The following is a 16850-nucleotide window of genomic DNA, read 5'->3' as shown; positions in this document are numbered from 1 at the left end:
ATTACTCTAATTCATAGGACAGTGCCCCTGTATGAGTGACAAGGAGTTCACTGGGGTTTTCCATATCAAGAGTTCCTCGAGTAGCTGACAGGCGGCAGTACGCCGGTAGCTGCATATATGCAGTTCAGATTAAAATAACACCCGCGGTGTGGCCAAGCCTCGTCTCACTTGATAAGAGTCGTTGTGTGGTACCACAGAGGCGCGGGTCTACTCGAAAAATCTTTGACAGGAAAAGTCCTTCCGGTTATCAATCTCGATACCTAATGGGTAGACTGTCCATTATAGGACGGCCGCCGGAAGAACCGCTATATTGATATAACATACGTGATCGATCATATGTCGTATCGGGTTCAGACTTTGTCTTCCTTCTCCGCAGAGCCGTCTTTCTTGTCACCGTTCGAATCAAATCCGAGTGCGTCAAGCTGGCGGATCAGTTCCTGGATCTTGATTACCTTCTCCAGTTGCTCGGGGAGCAGGGCTTCTCCTTGGTTCTTCTTGTCCCGTAGGTCGCGTGCTTGCCGGAGTTTCTTCTTCAAATTGCGCGCCTTCTTTTCGTTCTCGGCTTCTGGATCGACGGTGTCTTCAGCTCCTCCAGCTGCCTTATCTGATCCACTAGATTGCTTCTTATCGGCGCCCGAAGCCGGGGTACGCCAGTTGTCGATCTCGTTTACATTTTTGCCCTCGGTAGTAGCTGTTCCTTCCTGAGCTGCCTTTGCTTTCTTCTTCGCTTCCCTCCGCTTGGCATTCTTGTTACTAGCAGCCGTGCTTGTTTTAGCGGGGCTTTCATTCTCGGTTTTCAAGCTTTCTGCACCAGGCACTCCGGAGTTACCACGGTTCTTCCAGGCTTGTGCAGCACGGTTCTTATACAGCTCCACATCCTCAGGGGGGCGATAACCGGGTCGAACACGGATTTCGCGGCGTTTTGTGCCATCGGCACGCACCGATGAGGGGATATAGCGCTCTCCGGTCACTGCGTCCGTTGTGATTCCCGAGTTCGTGGAAGCCATGGCTGTGGTGGGGATAATGTGGAATTTCAGTAGATTTACTTGTGATTCCTCCGGCCGACTTGAAAGGATGTAGTATAAGAAGTATGCTGTAATTATTGGAGATCTCAGGGGAAATCCAACCGTGACGAGGTATGAGACGAGAGGAATTGGGCAACAATAATTTTGTAGAGTCGAGTGCGTGACTTTGAGGTGGTTTCCTGAGGCGGCCATTCGGAGGCTCTGCACAGACTTGGTTCCGGCCGTCCAATCAGCGTCCCGGTGATTCCCGCTGGTGCTTTTCGCGCCGGCCAACTTGTCGGCTCGAAACTTCAACCTCGCATTCCTCCATTGTGACATAGTCCCCGTCTCCTTGCTGCCTCTCTTTCTTTTTCCGCCCTCATTCCCTAGTTCAAACTCGTCACAATGGCCGGCGCTGTAAGTGATTCTTGCTTGGAATTGACTAATGATGTTCAATGGCTAACCACAGTGGTTACCGCTCCAGATTGCTTCCGCTATCTACCAGCATGTCTCCCCTCCCCGGATCACCCAACGACGGTCTCGTTGACGATATCTTCGGTCTCGCTAACCTGTGATCTTTCAACGGTATTAGGGGCCTGATCCGCAGGAACGCCGTTTACCTCACGGCCATCTTCTCCAGTGCCTTCGCTTTCGAGATGTGCGTGTCGACCTGATGTTGGTCTGTGAGAACAGACTGCTGACCAGATTTCTACAAACAGTGCCTATGACTCGACCTCCAACCGCATCTGGGATGCCATGAACCGCGGCGTATGTTTATAACTTTCGACCCTGACGAATCGGGATCATCAAGGACTATAGTACTGACGGATTTTACAGCGCCAATGGAAGGACATCAAGCACCAGTACATGGTCAAGGATGAGGAAGATGACGAGTAAAGAAAAGGCAGTAATTGATGGATCCATCTTGGGGAAAGCTGTCGGTCCCATGTTATAATACAGTCGAGCCCTGGAGAGACATTGGTATATGCTGCGTGTGTCTTGTATGAAATAGAATCTTTAACACTGTATTCACCTCGGAATTCACTTGCTCGATTTTCCCTAACCAATCACCGGGTTCCTACATTCATCTGTGGTCTATAAAATTATGCTTCCGGTGGTGGGGAGAACTTGAGCTTGCAAGATGGTAGTGGCGCCAAGAGAGCCGTTGTTCGATGTCATACTTAGAATATAAACCCAACCACCACAACCACCGTCGGACATTTCCAATCGCTCTTTACGACAAACGCTCTTGCTTTGTTAACTCGATACGGTTCCGTTTGCCGGTGATTTCCCTTCGCTATCTATGAATAAGGCGAAGAGTTTCGTACGAATGCTACTAATGACCTGAAAAGAACTTAATGGGGTGGGTTGCCCGTTGGGTTGTTTTCGCATTTAATCCCACCAAATCTTTCCCCCCCCCCCACAGTGACATCGATCGCTTTAGAATGTCGGATCACTAAGCGTTCACTGATAGGTTTTTCTTCTCATCTTTTCTTTTCTGACTAGCCTCACCCTAATCTAATCAAACCCCGCTCTGCACATACCATCAAACTTTCCGTTTGAGGAGCTTTGCAACGCTCTCTCGAGATTTTGTTCATTCCTTATCGCGGTGGAACAAACCGGACTACAGTTCCGTCCCGCCACACGGAGCTTCTTAGGTCGCCGACACCCTCCTCACTCTATACCCGTGCAAATTGAATGCGTCTCGTCTTCTCGGACTAGAGACGATAAATGATGCTTACAGAATGTGAGAGGATCCTTGGTGAAGGCCTTCAACGGCTTCCTTCCAATCATAACTACCGTTACGGTCCTCAAGCAGAGAAAGATCTGCTCGAGCTCCTCTTCCGTTCGCTTAGCGGTCACAACGAAGAACGCCTTCGACAGTTATTCCCAGATGGACTGCCAACTGGGCCGTGGAAGCTAGCAGAAGCTCAGGGCGCCAAGGAAGGTGCAGAATATACGGAAGCTGCGCGAGGCAAGCGTTGTGGTCATATTTTCAGAGCCGGGGAAGCGACGTATCGATGCATCACCTGTGCGGCGGATGATACCTGCGTGCTTTGCAGCCGCTGTTTCGACTCATCCGACCACACGGGCCATCAGTACCAGATTTCTCTCTCGTCGGGGAATTGCGGTTGCTGCGACTGTGGTGACGAGGAGGCCTGGCGACTGCCGCTGTTCTGTGCGATCCATACGGATAGCGGTGATAAAAAGGGCAAAGAGCGGGAGCAGGCTCAACTCCCGCGGGAGTGGGTGGATAACATCCGGCTGACTGTCGCTCGAGCGCTCGACTACTTCTGTGATGTGCTCTCTTGCTCACCGGAACAGCTGAGATTGCCGAAGACGGAAGAAGGCATCAGGCAGGATGAAGAGGCATCACGGCTACGCCCGGGGTGGTATGGTGAAGGTGACCAGGCTGAGGAAGAGCCGGAGTTTGCGCTCGCGTTGTGGAACGATGAGAAGCATACTATTCGCGATGTGGCTCATCAAGTGAGCCGGGCTTGTCGAGAGCGGGATTCCTTTGGAAATGATAGGGCCCAGGAGACCAATGATTACGGACGGAGTGTGGTCAAGTACTCGAAAGATTTGCAAAGGTTACTGGCCGTGTCGAAGATCATCGAACAGATCAAGGTCACCGTTACGATCCGGTCCGCCCGGGATACGTTTCGTGAGCAAATGTGCGGGACCATCGTCGAGTGGCTTGCAGATATTTCCGGGTGTAGCGTTATGGAGGATAACGATATTTTACGCCATACCGTCTGTGAGGAACTGTTGAGTCCATGGCGTCGCGGCAGCGGAGCCTTCAATGCAGATATTGGTATGAAAGGTATCGATGACCAGCAGAGGTCGGACAATGCACCGTATCGCACGGTAATGCTCACAGTATCGCCTCAAGGTCAAGTAGTTTTGGCCGCGGATGATGATGACGAGGATGAGGATATCGAAAATGGCGATGACCAGGGCGCAAACGAAGAGGGCGAGGACGATGAAGATTTTGTTGAGGGTCATGACGATGATGCCGACGATGAAGACGAAGACATGGAGATGGATTTGAACAGGCTGCGCCAAGAAGTTGAAGATGAAGACGAGGATATGGTGATGGGAAATGCGGATGACGCCCTGGACACCATCCAAGCTCTCTTAGGGTTCGCCCGTCAGCGACAGAACCCTGACAATGAACAGCAGCAGCAACAGGAGGAGGACGAGGAGGAGCAACCGCATGCAGAAGCAATCGAAACCGAGACGCAGAATGCCCCTAATGATTCGGTCTCCAGTGAGACCCACGATGATGCCTCGGCGTCTTACGTTCCCATCCCTAAAACACCCTCTGGTGTAGTCAAGCCTTCCCCGGCAAAGGCCCCGACTTACTGGCAGGTCAGATCGGCCGTACCTAAGAGAGGGGACAATGTCCCTCCATATGAGGATTTATGGCAACGCACCCGACTCGACTGGATGATTCTTTTCGATCTCAGGCTCTGGAAGAAGACACGTACTGATCTTCGCGATCTTTATATTAGCACTGTCGTGAATGTCCCTCAGTTCAAGCGTATCATGGGCTTGCGCTTGTCGGCTCTTTACACTGCACTGGCGCAACTTTACCTGATTGCCGATAGAGAGCCAGATCATTCCATTGTCAACCTCTCTTTACAGCTTCTTACCACACCTTCAATCACTGAGGAGATAGTCCTTCGAGGGAACTTCTTGACTAAAGTCATCTCTATCTTGTATACTTTCTTAACCACGAGGCAGGTTGGTGAACCGTACGAGGTAAATCCCAATGCAACGCTGGCGTTCGATGCTGGTTCCGTGACAAACAGACGCCTTTACCACTTCTTCTTGGATTTACGGTATCTTCTGCAGTCTGAGTATGTACAGAACCGCGTGCGGACCGAAGAGCAGTATCTCTGTCAGTTCTTGGATTTGGTTAAGCTCTCGCAGGGTATCTGCCCCAACGTCCGTGCCGTAGGGGAGCACGTCGAGTATGAGACGGACGCTTGGATCAGCGCGTCTATTCTTATGCGGGAGATTAATAGGTTGTGCCGTCAATTTTGCGAAGCATTCCGGAATCCCGAAGTTGATGGCGGCGAGAACTTGCTGCGAGCACTAAAAGTGGCTACTGTTTCCGCCGTTGCCCACTCCACCGGGATTGAGCGCAAGCGTTTTGACCAGGCGGAGATCAAAGAGTATGTTCGGTTCAAATCCTTACCGTTTTTTGACTTCGAGGGCGACGACCAACCAGGTCAAGTCTCACGCCACCGCGTCGTAGACTTCGTCGTTGAGCGAGGCTCCATCAGTTTCCATCATGCGTTGCACTACACTCTTTCTTGGCTACTTGAATGTGGTCGTAACATGAGCAGCTCTTTGATGCGCGATGCCCTGCTAGAGGCAGCGCAGATCGCGAACGACAATTTTATTCATGATAGCAGCCTTGCCCCAGAGGATTTGCTTCTCTCAATGTTCGATTACCCTCTCAGAGTTTGTGCCTGGCTGGCCCAGATGAAGGCGGGCATGTGGGTCCGCAATGGGCTCAGTCTCCGGCACCAGATGTCGCAATACCGCGGTGTATCGTCTCGCGATTTCGCATACTACCGCGATATCTTCCTGCTTCAGACGGCCTTGGTAACATGTAACCCAAGCCGTGTCCTCGCATCTATTGCCGATAGGTTTGGTATGGTGGACTGGATGACGAGGAACTACATGCCACGTGCTGGATACGAGGATAACCAAATTATTGATGTTGCCGAAGAGTTCGTGCATTTGCTTGTCATCTTATTGACAGATCGGAACTCGCTTGCGGCCATTGATGATGGCGATGCCGCGATGCGCGAAAACATCCGTCGTGACATTGCACACGTTTTGTGCTTCAAGCCTCTATCATTCTCGGATCTATCGACTCGCCTCAGTGACAAGCTGCTAGAATCGGACATGTTCCAAGACGTGCTGGAAGAGGTAGCAGGCTTCCGCCCTCCTGAAGGGTTGAATGACACCGGCACTTTCGAACTTAAATCTCCATACATTGATCTCATCGACCCTTACAGCGCTCACTATACCAAAAACCAGCGAGACGAAGCGGAGAATATATACAAGGAATGGATGGCGAAGAAAACCGGCAAGAAGGCATCCGATGTGGTGTTTGAACCTAAACTTCGGCCTATCACGTCTGGGGCGTTTATCGGCCTTCCACGCTTCACAAGGACCTTGCTATTTGCCCAGATTGTCCACCAATGTCTTGACTACGTTGTCTCCTCGAAAGATCGCACGCCGAATATCCCACCAACCCGTGTCGAGACTTTCTTGCAAGTTGTTTTGCACTTGATTCTTGCTGCTGCCCTGGAAGACAGCACTGAGGAAGATGAGATGACGGAAGAGCCGATGGAGTCATTCGTGTCTCACGCGCTCACGAAAGACAGAACCACCCAGGTAGGCTACCTGACCATCGTTGGCCTCCTAGAGAAGATATCCATCATGAATGAATTCTCTGCTTGTGGGCCTAAGATTCGCCATATTCTTAAGAAGCTATGGCAAAAGCGCCCTGGTACATATGCCAAGGCAACAGCCACGCTCAAATTCCCTTTTGACAGAGTCGATACAAATTCTCCCGCCATCGACACCGATAATGAGAAAGAGATGAAGAAGAAGCAAGCTCTTGAAAGACAGGCGAGAGTGATGGCTCAATTCCAACAGCAACAGCAGAACTTCTTGAACAGCCAAGGCGCGATTGACTGGGGCGAAGAAGATTTTAGCGACATGGAGTCCGAGCCTGAAGCTGCTCCTGAGACTAAGCTCTGGAAGTATCCGAGTGGCACCTGTATTCTCTGCCAGGAAGAGACAAGTGATTCCAGACTGTATGGAACTTTCGCTTTGGTTCAAGATAGTGGTATCATGAGGCAGACAGACATACGAGACCCCGACTGGATCCGGGAGGTGTTGACGACACCCTTGAGCTTGGACAAGTCTGCCGAAAATGTGCGGCCGTTTGGAGTCGCAGGCGAAAACCACACTACAGTGAAGCGGCTTGATTCCACTGGCGGGGAGGTTATCAGTGAGAAGGTTGGATTGAGCAAAGGCTTTAATGCGAAGAATACCTTGCGTGGGCCTGTCACAACGGGCTGTGGGCACATCATGCACTATTCCTGCTTTGAAGTCTACTATACGGCTACTCAGCGACGCCAGAGCCAGCAAATAGCGCGAAACCACCCTGAGCGTCTGAACTTCAACGAGTTCGTTTGCCCTCTTTGTAAGGCTCTGGGCAATGCATTCCTGCCGATCACTTGGAAGGGTAAAGAAGAATCTTATCCGGGTGTGCTAAACACAGCAGTGTCTTTCGACGATTTCATGGCTGAAGAGGTCAAGTCTGCTCTCTCCCACCCACGGAACTATGCGCTGCTTATGGAACATAACAAAATACAGCAGCAGTCTTATCAGGACCTTTTCCTTGACTACCTCAACAAGAGCTTAGTTCCCCCACTCGCCTCCAAAACAGAACAATTAATGACATCCCCACTGCCGTCGACCGCCCATTACGTTCAGCAAGCGAGGATGCCGGTGCCTGGTCTCTTCCCATCACAAGATGATATTCCTGCTGCCAGCCCGCTCCAGCAGGTTTCCAGCCCAGGTGACAACCCAATGTCCGAGCTTCTGCAGATCTATAAGCGGCTCAAGCAGACGCTCCGGTTGAATCACATCTACTCAACGTTCAGTCATCACCCGGACACCATAAAGACAGATGACCTCGTCCACACTGATTCGCTCTTTCAGACCTTCGGTTTTAGCATTGCTGCGGCCGAAATTCAGCAGCGTGGGGTTGAGTCAGAGCCAGGATCAACTCTACTGGAGAAGATTCCCCAGTTAACCCTGACCCACCTCCGCGTTCTAGCTGAGTCGGCTTTGACGTACGCCGCGGTTGGGTGCTTACATGACAGCAAAGGACCCCACACCCGTTCTGCCGACGAGATCCAGGAGATGCACCGCCAGAAGATTTGCCAATTATTTGTTGGTCATCCTTGCTTGAGCGGAACGGCACTGCTGGATGATGTCCGCGAAATTGAGCCACTACTGGGTAAAGACATTTTCGTGTTCCTGGCTGAATGCTCTTTATCCCTGCTGCCGATTCTTAATATTGACATTCGTCATCTCATCCAAATGTGCTATGTGGCCGAGATTGTGAAGGTCGCTGTGACCTACATCCTTTGGCCCCTCGGACTGAAGGAAGAACTGGCCCAAAATGGTGATGCGCATTATTTGTTGGATATGGAGCTGTCGGACGACCGATACAAGTCCACCAGGCAATTCTTCATCTCTGTTGTTACGGAACTCAAGTCGAACTCCGTTGGACGGGCAGAAGGATCATCGTTCCCCGCCGAGAGTGGCTACGTCAAGGACGGAGAGGATTCTGCAACGCCCGGCGTGGTCATTGCGTTGAGGCGTCTTGCTTCGAGCTACGCATTGACGTTCCTGCGCAAGGCTGTCATCCTCCTTCATGTGCAGCATGGGGTTGAGTTCCCCAACACAGGATTCCACGACTTGGGTGTGTCCGAATTGGACCGTCTCACTAAGACTCTACACCTCCCTTCCATCGATGAGATCTTTGCGTCTATCAGCACGGCGAGGAAGAGTGGCAGTCCTTTCGATGCTGTGATATCGGGCTGGATCTTCCACTGGAACGCCTCGCGTTCTGGCATCCGCATTGGCGATCACAAGCTATGGCCCAGTCTCTCTCATCCGGCCATCTTCGAACTCGTTGGGCTTCCTAAGTATTACGACAGTTTGATTGAGGAGGCCAACCGGCGACGTTGCCCAAATTCGAAAAAGGAACTAAGCGACCCCAGTATCTGCCTCTTCTGTGGAGACATCTTCTGCTCGCAGGCTGTGTGCTGCATGGAGAATAAGATGGGTGGCTGCAATCAGCACGTTCAAAAGTATGTTTATCTTTGGTTTAACAACTATCTCACTTGTTTACTAACGGTCTCTACCCAGATGCGGCAAGAATATCGGACTATTCATCAACATCCGCAAATGCACGGTGTTGTATCTCCATAACCACCATGGCTCCTGGCATTATGCCCCTTACCTGGACCGCCATGGGGAGGTGGACCCTGGCCTCCGCCGCAATCGCCAATTGATCCTCAACCAGAAACGATACGACCGACTCCTCCGCGACGTATGGTTATCGCACGGCATTCCCGCCACGATCAGCCGAAAATTAGAAGCTGATATTAACAATGGAGGCTGGGAAACTATCTAGAGGGATTTAATCGACTTTGCTGAACGGACTTACCATTTCATGTACTTGTTTTGATGTCTCATGTGCAGTGGAGACTGACTTTGCATTAATATCCCCCTGTCCTGATCAAAAAGTCATTACGACCGGCATTTTACATTATTGCTTCTTAATTATCTTATTCCCAGATACATGATTCAGTTGATCAATTGTATGGCTCGCTTCAATATAATTTTGAGCTTATCCGTTAAGCAGTGCGATTACCCTATGGAGGAGTATCAAGATACACGTAGTAGATGTAAGGACACACCAAGCTGCGCCTATTGAAACAATTAGGACACCCTAAACAATGCCACCCCGGCATCCTATAAAGAACATCAAAAAAAAAAAAAAAAAAGGATATATCGCGGTGTAGAATATATAGCACGGCAAAGCAGCAAACATGAACCATCTCACCAATGCCAAGAACCCTGACGTTGGCCTTGCTCTCTACTTTTTCTTTCCGCCGACAAGCTTTCCTCATCACCTCTTCCATTTTCCCAACCAACAACATACCTCAATCCTCTCAAAGAATGACCGGACAATAAATGACGATCTCCTAATTTCAATTCTCCTCTTTTTGTTACATTTCTATTCTTTTCAATCTTACCCACAGGTAGCCAAGCTACCTGTACAGTAACTTCCAACCTCTTATCTCCCTCGATAACACCGACCGAACAACCAAAGCATAAGAATCCCTGAGAAAAGATGAACAACGAACAATTCCGCCGTCTTCTCGTCAACAACAACAATACCAACTCGACCCAAAAACAAGGATCAAATACATCCCCATCCCAAAATGCGTCTCGTGGTGGAGGCGCAACACCTGCCCTGCTCGGGTCGCGGATGCGCTCGAGCATTCCTATGACACCGTATGTATTTCTCTCATCCACCCAACACAATCCCGAAAAGAAATAGAAAGAAGAAAAGAGGAACTAATGGCTCAATCCGACCAGTCGCTCAGTAACAGGCGTCGACTTCGCGCGCCAACTAGCCGAATACCGACGCGACGGACAACCACCCACGAAACGATTCCGGTCGTCTGCTGCGCCGAAGGGAACGAAGTTACCAGCGGGGTACCAGGATCGGGCGGCGCGGTTACGGGAAACGGGGGAAGAGGCAGCGGATGGGGATGATATTGAGAAGAGGATTAAGGCATTGGAGGAGATGGTGAAGTTGGGACAGATTGACCGGGAGACGTTTGAGAAGTTGCGGGTGGAGTTGGGGGTGGGTGGGGATTTGAACAGTACGCATATGGTGAAAGGGTTGGATTGGGAGTTGTTGCGGAGGGTGAGGGCTGGGGAGGATGTGGAGAAGAAAGAGGAGAAGGAGGAGGCTGTGGAGGAGACGGTAGGGGATGTGGATGAAGAGTTGGAGAAGTTGGAGGAGAGGGCGGGGGGAGAGTTGCCTTCTGCGCCGAGGGAGAAGGAGAAGAAGAAGGGGAGTATGGCGCCGCCGCCGGGGAAGAAGTCGAGGGATGAGATCTTGAAGCAGTTGAGGGCTAGTCGGGCTGCGGCTGCTGCTGCTGAGGAGCAGGCGGCTGAGCCGGCGTTAGGGTCGAAGTTCAAAAGAATTGGGGACTCGAAGGTGGAGAAGAAGAGGTGGGTTGAGCAGGATGAGAATGGACGGCGGAAGGAGATTCTGCAGATTACGGACGCGGAGGGTAAGACGAAGAGGAAGGTGAGGTGGTTGGATAAGCCGGGAGAGACAAATGCTGGGGGTCTCTTGGTTCCGGATAAGGATGCGAAGCCGCTGGGCATGGAGGTGCCGGTGGAGGTTGCGGCTAAGGCGGCAGCTCCATCGGAGGACGAGGATGATGATATTTTTGCTGGGGTGGGTGCCGATTATAACCCTCTTGGTGATATCGGGAGTGATGAGTCGTCGGACGAGGACGAGGACGAGGATGGTGAGGTTGCTGAGAAGCCAGCCCGCACCACTGAGACAGCGCCGAAGGAGACGCCGAAGCCTTCGGGTGAAGCTCCAGCTAAACCGCGCAACTACTTCTCGACTTCTACGACGGAGACTACTGAAGAAGATCGTTCGAACCCTCTGACCAAAGATCCCACCCTACTCGCTGCTCTCAAACGGGCTGCTGCCTTGCGACGAGCCGAGCCTTCCACAGAGGGAGAGGCTGGCGAGGGAGAAGAAGACGCCGACTCGGAGACGCTACTTCGGAGGAAGAAATTCCTTGAAGAAGCCCGCCGTCGCGAGCAGCTGGATGCCATGGATATGGATCTTGGATTCGGAAGTAGTCGCGTTGAAGACGATGAAGACGAAGAGGTGATACTGGAGGAGCGGAGGGGCAAGAAGAGAAAGCGTGGACCCAAGAAGAAGAAGGGAGATAAAGACAGTGTATCCGATGTGATGCGTGTGCTTGAGGGAAGGAAGAAAGATTGAGAGTGCGATGTTGTATTCTATGCATTTTATGAGTTGTGATACCACTGTTTTCTATGCATATATGTTCCACTTTTCCTTCTTCCCTTCTTACTATGTGTCCTTCCTAGTTCTAGAACGTAATAATATTCGTAGTGTTCTATCCCGCTTGCTGGACTATAGTTGCCAACTGGTAACCAGCCAGAGTAGGAGCTATAATCTCTTTCTCTGTACAGAGAATCCCTCTCCACACTCTAATCAACATCTTCACTCTCTAATATCATGAGTGTCAGTATCCCAGCCTATCAAAAGCTCCCCTCCACCCGATATTCACAATATACCAGAATAGTCAGATATAACAAACTGATTAAACGAATCCCTGCGCCCACCTCTATAGCTGAGAGAAATCCCCGTCCTAACAGATCTAAGCACTGAGATCTATCCATTACAAGTCAACAGGACTGGAGGATCACAGCGAGTATATTCTATGGCTATTCACATTGCACATGCATAACCACTGCATAAATTGAGTTATTCCTCACCAATAATGGAAAGAATCATTATTGTTTTATTGCTATATACTACTGTGTCTAGGACATAGAACCACAGGGTGTGGCGAACAGCTCAGCCAGCCACCTTCCATCAAGATGGAATCCTAATTTATCTAAATATGCAAATCAATGTATCTGATGGGTAAGCAGCTCATTGCAGAGCTCCCTATTCAACTGTCTCTCAATATCGCTCCCTGGTTGTTTACAGCGTATTCTTGATATACTCCACTTCCACGCCGACGCAAGCTATTTATCTTATATCACTGATCCACTAACATTACCCGCAGTTTTGGATAAATGGAGTACTTATTCATACTGAATCTCAAATCAACCTCCTTGGGTATAGATGATCGCAACCTAGGTTCCTTTTTCGTTAATACCTACGCAGAGTGATTCAGATACCGGAGTCTGTACCTGTCAATCTAACTGTCCGTGTTATAGCTCTTCCGAGAATTCTTGATCCGGGGTAAGACTATATATAACCTCCTATAATCCACTATACCTTCCAGACCGGTAGTACTTGATAAATATCCAACTGCGGGATATATCATAATCATATCATATTGCACCCCACTAACAAATCCCAGATAGAACAGTCAGTGCGCCGTCCTCAGTGAGTGACAAAGGGCAGACAAGTGCAGAAGGGAACAGCTACTTGCTGCTTTACTCAAGCGACTCTATGTAATCGAAATGGTGGGAGAAGAAATGATTGAATATGGTATATCTTGTGGAAAGTCCTGTGTTGAGTTCGATCTACAGATATTTTCTATGCACTGGGGATTACTATTTTATCGAATAGTTTCATAGGATTAGCCTATCGGAGAGAAAATAAGAGGAGATATCCGAACAAGTCTCAATACAGAGAGCAACCGAGGAGTGCAAGGAGCCCACCGTGTGGACTGCCTCGCCGATATACGGATGATATGATCGCCACTACATCGATGCTCGGCTATATTCCGCCCAGCGAGAGACGTTGATAGTCACAGGCGGTGGCTGCGATGAAACAACCCTCCCCCTGGCCAAATTACATTAGCGCGAAGTCTTTGGAGAAACGGTGTTCGTGGCGTGTATCCGGTGCGGCGTCAACCATAATTGGCCAGATGTAGGGAAGCCCTCGTGTACCTGGCAGGAGAGCGATCAGGTTCACATCCCAAGTATCGCAGCCTGAGGGCCGAGAGCTTACTCAGCCCTACGTAAGGGGACATTTCCCCTTAGATGTGTTGCAATACCAAAATTCCGCTGATACTGCCCTACCCGATGATTTTGACATGCATGAGAACTCTGTCAGTGATTGAAATGCCGACCTGGAAAACCGTCCGTGACAGATAATTAATTTCCGCACGAACGGAACAATGTCAATGGGTTGACGTGGGCAGGCCCCGAGTCCGTCCACGCAAGGATGTATGACGAAACGGTCCCTCACCGAACGAATGAGTAAGAGACGCCTCGGGGAACATTCCTCGTCTGCTTCTCAACTCACTGGCTCAATAGGAAAAGACTGTTTGACAAGAAATCTCTGAAGGGTCTCGCCACAGGCCAGAGCATGTGCGTCTCCATATGTGGATTCACTGACGAGCGCCATCGTGGGTTATGATGGTTGTCATTGGCATAGATTGACTTTGGGCGGCCATTGAGACGTGGGCCCCGAGAATCCAACCAGGAAAGACCGACGTCCAAGGCCACCAAATTGATAGGCGGGGCCCAGGTTATGGTTGACAGCCGCTAAAAAGGAAGACCCTCAGAGGGGGGAGGGTTGTTTGTTCCATGGCACCCGAGGAAAAGAAAGAACAAGAAGTTCCGACGATGAAACTTGACAGCAGAAGGAACAGAGGTAACATCATCGGTGCCTAAACATAGGGGCTATATAGACCGTTTTTGGCTTCCATCCGTCCACGAGGCCAAAAATAGGTCAGGCAACACGATCAATCTATTGAGATGGCTTGGGGCTTGGGCCAGGCACACGTCACTTGTGACGAGGGAGTTCGTTCGCCTTTGTTTCAGATGTGGTGGCCGACGGGCGCTAGAAAACGGTGATTGGATTTTAAGTCCCGTTAGTTTTGACCCCGGCTGATGCTTAACTCGTTCCCGGTGGCCGATCTGGTCAGTCGCTGGCTGGATTTAATGGCAGCAGCACCGGTCAATCTCTCTTCTTTCCTCGGTGAACAGCCATGGGGAAATACCCATGCATGAATCATTCCCTTTGTATGCTGCATGAAATCTCAATAGTTCGACAGATCTATTTGCCGAGAATCTGATGTGTAAACAATACGAAGGACCGGAAAAGTCGTCATGAAGATTACCCGATGGACAAGGTCTGGACTGCCAATGGATCCTTGGTGGAGTGGACTTGGCCTTGACTAGTGTAGCGCCTCTTTAGTCTCATGCATGGTCCATGTATATCTTAGTACAATCACTTCCTCTCCCACACCGACAAATGTGTATGTGTGTTGGTACCTGCATGTCGGATCTGGTTGTGGTGCTTTTGGACTGGCTGTCGACTTTCCGACTCTCCGACGGATATTCCCGATCAAGAAGCCGAAGAGAGAAAAAGGAAGATGGAAGATGAAAGGTATTATTTTCCCCGAGTAGATGGACCGATGTGACCCGTATCATGACAGCGACAAAAACAAACCCCTGGTACTACTGATTAATGCATAAATGTGGTGTCCGGCGGTCTGCCCTAAGACTCTCATTCGGTGCCACTGGCGATGCATCCGTGGTTCCGAGAGGAGCTGCCACTCAGGCACAGGAACAGAAGAATAAATAATTATCATGCCAATAATTCTCCATGAGAAAATAGTCCCCATTTTTAACCCAGCTAGGCACAAAAGAGTATAGTTCCAAAATCAAAACAAAATGTCGAGGATACTTTTTCCACTCGACAACAAAACTAGGGCATGAGGGGAGAGGAGGGATGCCCTATATAACCCTTTTTACTTCCTCCCCCCTCACCTCCTGCTTTTCTTTTCCCTTCTCCCCTTCTTCCTCTGCACCTCAATTCTCTCTTTCTCTCTCCCACACTCATTATCTGGTATTGTCCTGTGCCGTGCACGGTCAATCAGTCATTCCTTTCAGAAGTACCGCTTGACTACAATCAAGCGCCACTGTCTTTTCTTTATCCGACCATCTTTATCTAGAGAACCGGTCTTCTCTCTTTTTTGCACCCGCATTACAAGGCTTGAGGAACTACAGAGAAGAAGAAGAAAAAAAAAGTCTCATCACAATGGTCTCCTTCACAAAGCTCATCACCGCTGGCCTCCTCGCCTCCACCGCTGTGGCCGCCCCCCACGCCCACAAGCACTCCCATGTACACGTCACGAAGCGCTCCTCCAGCAAGCGTGGTGCTGCCTACAACGAAGCCTCGGCCGTCGAGACCCTCGGCAGCAACGGCGCCATCTCCTGGGCCTACGACTGGAATATGATAGCCATGGGCACCCTGCCCTCGGGTGTCGAGTTCGTCCCCATGCTCTGGGGCCGTAAGATGTTCGGCGACTGGTTCACCACCATCCAAACCGTGCTCGGCAGCGGCTGCAACTACATCATGGGCTTCAACGAGCCCGATGCAAGCTCTCAAGCCGCCATGACCCCCTCCGAAGCTGCCGAGTCCTACTCCACCTACATCACACCCTACAGTGGCAAGGCCAAGCTGGTCACGCCCGCCGTGACCAACGGTGGCGGCGACAACATGGGTCTCGGCTGGATGCGCCAGTTCCTCGACGCCTGTAACGACTGCGGCATGAGCGTGCTTGCCGTGCACTGGTACGGTGCCTCAGCCGATGAATTCAAGACCTTCGTTCAGGAGGCCCAGGAGCTTGCGTCCCAGTACAACCTCGAGGAAACCTGGGTGACAGAGTTCGCACTCAACAGTGCCATGACCGCCGGCTCGGGTACTCAGGAATCCACCGACTTCTTGAACGAGGTGGTCCCCTGGCTCGACTCGCAGAGCGGCATCGGTCGCTATGCCTACTACATGTGTGCCGATGGCTTCTTGCTAGAGGGCAGCGACCTGAGCGCCAGTGGAAAGGCCTACACCTACCAATCCTGATGGACAGATTTCTCTTCGGTAAATATTCACAAATAAGAAAAAAAAAAAAAAAAAAACCATAAAAAAAATTATGGGTTAGAAAATTAGGCAAGGAAAGGGATCGGTGTTACATTTTTTGGGCCTGGGATGGAAAGGGTATATTCAGTTGGTTTAACTTGGGTCAGTTATCTTTTATTCCATGGAATCCCGGTGTAAATACGGAGTAGGAGTTCAAAGTTCCAATTCCTCAATTCGGGAATGAAGTGGATCAAATGAAAAGAAACTACTATTCACAAACAACACATTTCAATAAATTCTAGACCTTTGTGTCTCAGACTGTAGTCACTAGTTCCAGTTCACTGAAGCCCTAAGTAAAACCAGCATCAAATCACCCCGGATACCAAAAGAATTAAATCGAAAAAAGTAATGAAAATCCAAAGCCACAATGCCAATCCCAATTTCCAAATCTAAAGAAATGTAATTAATAATTTACATCTCGAAAAAAAAACAACCCTCATGTGCTCTCGACTCCCCACTTTGAACCATGGTTTTTTATCCGAGATGCAAGCGTATTGGTCCACGCACACAAATGAAACCAGGGAATTGTTGAGATCTGTGACAACAAAAAGACCGATTGGGAA

General features: G+C 50.2%; 6 protein-coding genes across 6 annotated transcripts; 4 read left to right on the top strand and 2 right to left on the bottom strand.

The window, feature by feature from the left end:
- Positions 1-61: 61 nt before the first annotated feature.
- On the bottom strand, positions 62-1833 carry BDV38DRAFT_177336 (putative RNA binding protein Pym). The gene has a single exon (XM_032052020.1). It carries the CDS (start codon positions 1341-1343, stop codon positions 351-353), a length of 993 nt encoding a protein of 330 aa, XP_031918077.1. The 5' UTR covers positions 1344-1833; the 3' UTR covers positions 62-350.
- BDV38DRAFT_236866 (cytochrome b-c1 complex subunit 9) lies at positions 1328-2209 on the top strand. Its single transcript, XM_032053516.1, has 5 exons — positions 1328-1421; positions 1489-1508; positions 1597-1662; positions 1724-1772; positions 1842-2209. Exons 1-5 carry the CDS (start codon positions 1410-1412, stop codon positions 1899-1901), a joined length of 207 nt encoding a protein of 68 aa, XP_031918076.1. The 5' UTR covers positions 1328-1409; the 3' UTR covers positions 1902-2209.
- Positions 2210-2214: 5 nt separating this feature from the next.
- On the top strand, positions 2215-9490 carry BDV38DRAFT_236863 (putative ubiquitin-protein ligase E3 component (UBR1)). The gene is made up of 3 exons (XM_032053515.1): positions 2215-2367; positions 2479-8920; positions 8979-9490. The coding sequence occupies exons 2-3, from the start codon at positions 2736-2738 to the stop codon at positions 9244-9246; spliced, it is 6453 nt and encodes a 2150-aa protein (XP_031918075.1). The 5' UTR covers positions 2215-2367; positions 2479-2735; the 3' UTR covers positions 9247-9490.
- Positions 9491-9648: 158 nt separating this feature from the next.
- On the bottom strand, positions 9649-10506 carry BDV38DRAFT_236862 (uncharacterized protein). The gene is made up of 2 exons (XM_032053514.1): positions 10218-10506; positions 9649-10133 (listed from the first exon to the last, which is right to left on the bottom strand). Exon 2 carries the CDS (start codon positions 10119-10121, stop codon positions 9675-9677), a length of 447 nt encoding a protein of 148 aa, XP_031918074.1. The 5' UTR covers positions 10122-10133; positions 10218-10506; the 3' UTR covers positions 9649-9674.
- A 158-nt stretch (positions 10507-10664) lies between these two features.
- Positions 10665-11817, top strand: BDV38DRAFT_236860 (uncharacterized protein). Its single transcript, XM_032053513.1, has one exon. The coding sequence runs from the start codon at positions 10708-10710 to the stop codon at positions 11656-11658; it is 951 nt and encodes a 316-aa protein (XP_031918073.1). The 5' UTR covers positions 10665-10707; the 3' UTR covers positions 11659-11817.
- A 3082-nt stretch (positions 11818-14899) lies between these two features.
- BDV38DRAFT_236858 (glycoside hydrolase family 128 protein) lies at positions 14900-16286 on the top strand. Its single transcript, XM_032053512.1, has one exon. The coding sequence runs from the start codon at positions 15409-15411 to the stop codon at positions 16228-16230; it is 822 nt and encodes a 273-aa protein (XP_031918072.1). The 5' UTR covers positions 14900-15408; the 3' UTR covers positions 16231-16286.
- The last annotated feature ends 564 nt before the right edge of the window (positions 16287-16850 follow it).

The sequence above is a fragment of the Aspergillus pseudotamarii genome, assembly GCF_009193445.1.
Source record: "Aspergillus pseudotamarii strain CBS 117625 unplaced genomic scaffold BDV38scaffold_6, whole genome shotgun sequence".
Lineage (NCBI taxonomy): Eukaryota > Fungi > Ascomycota > Eurotiomycetes > Eurotiales > Aspergillaceae > Aspergillus > Aspergillus pseudotamarii.
The sequence above is the reverse complement of the archived record's forward strand: the minus strand, read 5'-3'. Positions and strand labels throughout refer to the sequence as shown.